Genomic DNA, 5,621 nt, shown 5'->3' on the forward strand with positions numbered 1-5,621 from the left:
CACACACACCCCCCCACACCCACCCACCCCCCACACACGCTCACACATTCACACACACACACAGGATTATAATGGTAAATACTGGAATCCTGGCACTTGGGAGGTAGAGGCAGCGCAGATCAACCTGGGCTACACAAAACCCTGTCTCAATAAACAAATGAATATATAAGTGGCCTTCTTCGCCTGTTCTCTGTACCTGAAAAGCGCATCTTGCAACAACCTATATCAAAACACTTTCTATGCATTGTTCACACAACATATATCGTAGTCCTGCTTTTCTCTCCGCTCTCCCCTCCTTTCCTCCTTCCCCTCTGAAAGACAGAGTCTTCTTCAGTGTCCCAGGCTGGCCTCCAGCTCTCAGCAGCCCTCCTTACTGAGCATCCCTCCCCAGTGCTAGCACCATAAGCATAAGCTTGGACCTACTGTTTTAATTTTATATTTGCACAGCATCAGGCACCATGAGAGGCCTCAGCACCATCATGGTGCTGGGGTTACTAGCTGAGCCCCCTTCCCTGTGCCACCTGAACGCCCCGTGAGCTACCAGGTAGAGATTCTTCAGCTTGGGAAGGAAGATCCCCGTTGTGGTTTCTAGCTGGTTCCCCCGAAGCTCCAGGGTGTGCAGGCTACACAGTCTTTCGGGGTCCAGACCAGTCACGTGGTGGATGCGGTTCCCTGTTGGAAAAGAGAGAATCGAGGTCTCAAAGGCCCATTGCGAAGGTTCAGCAGGAGACATGTTGGCTCCCCTACATCTTCTCCCTGATCTGATGCAGGGTGGTAACACCTTTGGAGCTCTGAGGCAAGTGGACCTGGGTTTGCCCACCTAGGCTCTGAGAATGAATTGGTAAATGCCTGAGAAACACTCGTGGCTGACGTCCTTCCCTCCTGCCCATCTTTGGTCAGGTGGTACTTCCCCTCAACAACCAGCTTGAAAGTGTCGTCTGTACCTAGGAACCTGAAGCGGCAGGGTCACAAAGCTATGGCCTTCCTGGGTTACTACTGAGTGAGTTCCAGTCCAGCTTCAGAAATTTATGAGACCCCCTTCTCAAAATTAAAAGTAAATTTTGGGGCGGAAGAGATGGCTTTTAATGGCTCAGAGCACTGCCTGCTGTTCCAGAGGTTCTGAGTTCTACCCCTAGCCACCGTGTGGTGGCTCACAGCCCATCGGGGTGGTTTGGATTGCCTGGCCCACGGTGTCTCTTCACAGCAATGCAGCCTTAACTAACACAGAACTTGGTACCAGGGACTGGGGTGATTGCCGTGATGCGCCTGCCCATGTTTTTGTTTGGAGAAATATGGACTTTGGGACTGTGGGGTATTACCATAAAGAGACGCCATGACCAAGGCAACTCTTATAAAGGACGACATTCAGTTGGGGCTGGCTTACAGGTTCAGAGGTTCAGTTTGTTTCCATGTCTGAAGCATGGCAGCCCGCAATTCAGACAGGGTGCTGCAGTGGCTGAGAGTTCTTGATCAGAAGGCGACCAGGAGGAGGCTCTGTGTCACGCTGGTGGACTTAAGCATATATATGAGACCTCGAAGCCCCGCCTCCACAGTGACACACTTCCTCTAACGGGGCACACCTCCTCCAATAAGGTTTCACCTCCTAACAGTGCAGTGCCACTTCCCATGGGCCAAGCATATTCAAACCACCACACCACCATCTATAATAAAATCCAATGCCAACCTCTGGTGTGCAGGCATGCATGCAGACAAAGTATTCATGCATAAAATGCATAAACAAGCTAACCTTTAAAAATCTTATAAAAAATAAAATAAAACGCTATAATAAGGGCAGGGATATGGCTCGGGAGAAGAGTGCTTGCCTAGTATGCACAAGACCCTAGATTCAGGGGCTGGATAGATGGCTCAGTGGTTAAGAGCACTGACTGCTCTTCTGAAGGACCTGAGTTCAAATCCCAGCAACCACATGGTGGCTCACAACCATCCGTAATGAGATCTAGTGTGTCTGAAAACAGCTACAGTGTATTTACATATAATAAATAAATAAATATTAAAAAAAAAAAGACCCTAGTTCAGTCCCTTGGGGGGGGGAGAGGGAAAATCGTCACCTGAGCCTCTTACAATCTTTCTCCAATCTATTTTCTATAGAATTTATCTCCTTTTTGAGTTATGTTTTCCGTTTTGTTTTTTAGACAGGGTCTCACTCTGCAGGCCAGGCTGGCCCACGTTGGGTTTGAACGTCACTGACCCTGTTCTGCCTCCAGTACGTAGGGATGATGGTTGTGAGCCTCCGGCCTGGCTTGTATCTACTCACTATGTTCGCAGTTATCTGCCCATCATCCTAAACTAGAACGGACTCTCCATAAGGCCGGAAGTGGTGGCGCACGCCTTTGATCCCAGCACTCGGGAGGCAGAGGCAGGCGGATTTCTGAGTTCAAGGCCAGCCTGGTCTACAGAGTGAGTTCCAGGACATCCAGGGCTACACAGAGAAACCCTGTCTCGAAAAAACAAAAAAATAAAAAATAAAAAAAGAATAGAGCTCTTTGGCTTTGCTCACTGTTGTACGTCCGGCATGGAGACCTGTCATAAAGGATTTTATGGGGCTGCAGAGATGACTCAGTGGTGCGGAACCCTGGTGGCTTTTTTTCAGAAGACCTGGGTTCAGTTCCCAGCACCCACACCAGGCAGATTGCAGGAAGCTGTCATTTTCTTCTGGCCTCCCATAGACAACTGCACATACCCGGGTACATATAATTAAAAATAAATTTAGGGGGCTGGTGAGATGGCTCAGCGGTTAAGAGCACCCGACTGCGCTTCCAAAGGTCCTGAGTTCAAATCCCAGCAACCACATGGTGGTTCACAACCATCCGTAACAAAAATCTGATGTCCTCTTCTGGAGTGTCTGAGGACAGCTACACTGTATAAACATATAATAAATAAATAAATCTAAATAAACAAATAAATTTAAAAGCCGGGCGTGGTGGCGCACGCCTTTAATCCCAGCACTCGGGAGGCAGAGGCAGGTGGATTTCTGAAGCCAGCCTGGTCTACAAAGTGAGTTCCAGGACAGCCAGGGCTACACAGAGAAACCCTGTCTCAAAAAACAAAAAATAAATAAATTAATTAATTAAAAAAAAGAATACAGGGCTGGAGAGATGGCTCAGCGGTTAGGAGAACTGACTGTTCTTCCAAAGGTCCTGAGTTCAAACCCCAGCAACCATGTGTAATAAGATCTGATACCCTCTTCTGGTCTGGTGCAGCTGAAGACAGCTACAGTGTACTTACATTAAATCAATCAATCAATCAATCTTTAAAAAAAAGAATACAATTAATTTTAATCTCTCTCTCTCTCTCTCTCTCTCTCTCTCTCTCTCGGCCCTGTATAAGTATATAGACAAGGCTTTGCTGCTGAGTTGTATCCCCAGCCCAGCGTGTGTCTTAACAAATGAATCCATGTATCCAGATGGCTGCATGGCTCAGCCACCAAGCATATACTGCCTACTTCTGTCATCTCCACGCTAGGAAGGGAAGGTCTGTGTATCTCTTCCTAAGGACCCACCTTTGAGATCAAGGCTTCCCAGACGGGGATGAAAGATGCCTTCAGTGTCCATGATCTGGTTGTAGGAAAAGCTGGCGATCTGCAGGTAGGGCAGTTCATTCATCCGGGCACTCCGAAGCTGATTACCGTCGGCCTTGAGCCACAGGAGGTGAGTGAGATTGTTGAGCGGCGATATGTCTGTAATATGGTTCTCAGAAATATCCACATAGCGAAGATGGATATAGGAGCGCAGTAAGGAGATGTCTGTGAGGTCCCTAGGAGAAGGGGGGTGGGGTGGGGTGGGGGAGAGATGCACGGGAAAGGATAAGAACCGGCACAGGTGCTAGGACAGAGAGCCATGAAGAGAGGGCTTGTACTGGGATGACAGAGACGGTGGGGAAGAGGAGGCAAGTGGGGTTTTCTTCTTGTTTTTCAGTACAGAGATCAAAACTAGTGCCTTACACATGGCAGATGACCTTTCACTAAGCTCCCACAGAGGCTTCAGTGTGTTGTATTGGTGCTGGGGATGAACCTGGAGCCTTGTGCATATTAGGCAAGTTCTCCACTGCTAAGTTACCCTCCCGGTCACCAAAGAGTCCCAGATGTTCTGAAAAGCAAAGCCCACTATGTCTTCCCATGAGCTCGGGATGAGAGAGGCAAGAGCTCTAGCCCAAATACTCAGGAATGAGAGAGGGAAGGCACGTGATGCTCCCGGCTCTCAGTCCTCACCTGTCCTTAGCCTCCAGCTTAATATAGGCGTGAGCCAGTCCACTGCCAGTCTTGCAGAGTAATGAGAGCCCTTCCTTCATCATGGCCTCCGTGAGGGGAGTAGGCAGCCACTACAAGAGGTGGGGAAACAGGCATCCCTTTCCAGCTCCCCGCTAGCCCCGAGCCCCGGGAGCCCTCCTGAAGCAGGCTCTCACTTCCTCGGAGGCTTCTTCTGCCTCTTTCCTGTAGTCTTCCCATTCCTCCATCTCCTTGTCACTTTCCACGTCATCCTGTTCTGGATCAATGTCATCCACGTCATCTTCATCCGACATCTTTCTCCGCCCTGCGCTCTGGAGTCAGATGAAACTCAGTCCTGGTCCTGAGAAAGGAGGTCTTAGCTCCCATCCCCACCAACCCTCCAGTCCCTCACCTCCAGCTACAGATGTCCTATACAGCCTCTGTCATCTCTGAACTCCCACCTGAGCATCTTTACACATGCTGGAGACCGTCTTTGGACTCCCAGTCTCTGCTCAGAGCCCCCTCCCCACCCTACCCCAGCTCCCTTTGGGACACTTGCTGTCACTTGCCTCCAACAGTGCCCCAGCAGCCCAGCATCCTCCTTCCTGAATTCCCTTATCTCCCTTATTCCCATGTCCTGCTAAAATCTCCCCTACCTACTCCTCCTCCTCTTCTTTACTCACACCTCACCTCCGGGTTCCCTTCCACCCCAACCCCTCTTCTAATGAGGTCTCTTTGCTTAACACCACCATTTCCCTGACACGAAGTCTTCAACCCTCCAACCCAATTCGCCCTCAGAAGTGGGCGCAGACCCTGACTCTGCTCCTCTAGAAGTAGTTATGGAGAGGATCTTTGTGCTGAGACTCCAAGACTGTTTTTTTGGAAGACGCCACTGGGTAGTCGGAGTAATATATTGTTGTTATGGCAACAGGGGCGGGACGCTTAGCTTTGCAGCCAGCTTCCGTTGAGAGCCTAGAGTACCTCAACCGCAAAGCAAAAACCTTAACGCCCCTATTTCCACCCTCAGCGGGTAGTTCAGTGGTTGCCAGGTTACGAGACCAAATTTCTAATGCCAGGAACCTGGAGGAGGCGGCGAGAAAAGAGTGTCAAGGGGTTAATTGTCGGCGGACATAAAACAATGGTCCACTATTAGCAGCAGCACTAAGAAGCGGGAGGGAGGCGGGGCTGGCCATTAAGTCCTTAAAGTAATCAGATGTCCGGATGCAAAGGAATTGGGCTTTAAGACTATCCTTAAGAAGCAAAAAGGAGATGGATAAGGGGGAAAGGCACGAAGAGAAGCAAGAAATACTAAGTTAAGAGATTTGTTGCTGGCCGGTTCGGCTCATTTTCTTCGAAGGTGGCCTGGCGGTGCAAGCCTTTAAGACCCAGCTTTGCG

The 5,621-nt window shown here is 49.6% G+C and overlaps 1 protein-coding gene across 2 annotated transcripts in view; it reads right to left on the reverse strand.

The window, feature by feature from the left end:
• The window catches only part of Lrrc23 (leucine rich repeat containing 23), a 10,211-nt gene extending 5,096 nt beyond the window's left edge, over positions 1 to 5,115 (reverse strand). Inside the window, exons 1-5 of one of the 2 annotated variants that reach the window (XM_021191716.1) lie at positions 5,038 to 5,115; positions 4,423 to 4,557; positions 4,229 to 4,338; positions 3,521 to 3,774; positions 542 to 672 (exon numbers count right to left, since the gene is read on the reverse strand). In XM_021191716.1, the coding sequence (XP_021047375.1) occupies positions 542 to 672; positions 3,521 to 3,774; positions 4,229 to 4,338; positions 4,423 to 4,539 (612 nt within the window). In that variant the 5' untranslated portion in view covers positions 4,540 to 4,557; positions 5,038 to 5,115. Of the gene's footprint in view, positions 1 to 541; positions 673 to 3,520; positions 3,775 to 4,228; positions 4,339 to 4,422; positions 4,587 to 5,037 lie in introns of both variants that reach the window. The other variant, XM_029535441.1, reaches the window with a different exon arrangement.
• Between the last annotated feature and the right edge of the window lie 506 nt (positions 5,116 to 5,621).

The sequence above is a fragment of the Mus pahari genome, chromosome 2 (assembly GCF_900095145.1).
Source record: "Mus pahari chromosome 2, PAHARI_EIJ_v1.1, whole genome shotgun sequence".
Classification (NCBI taxonomy): domain Eukaryota; kingdom Metazoa; phylum Chordata; class Mammalia; order Rodentia; family Muridae; genus Mus; species Mus pahari.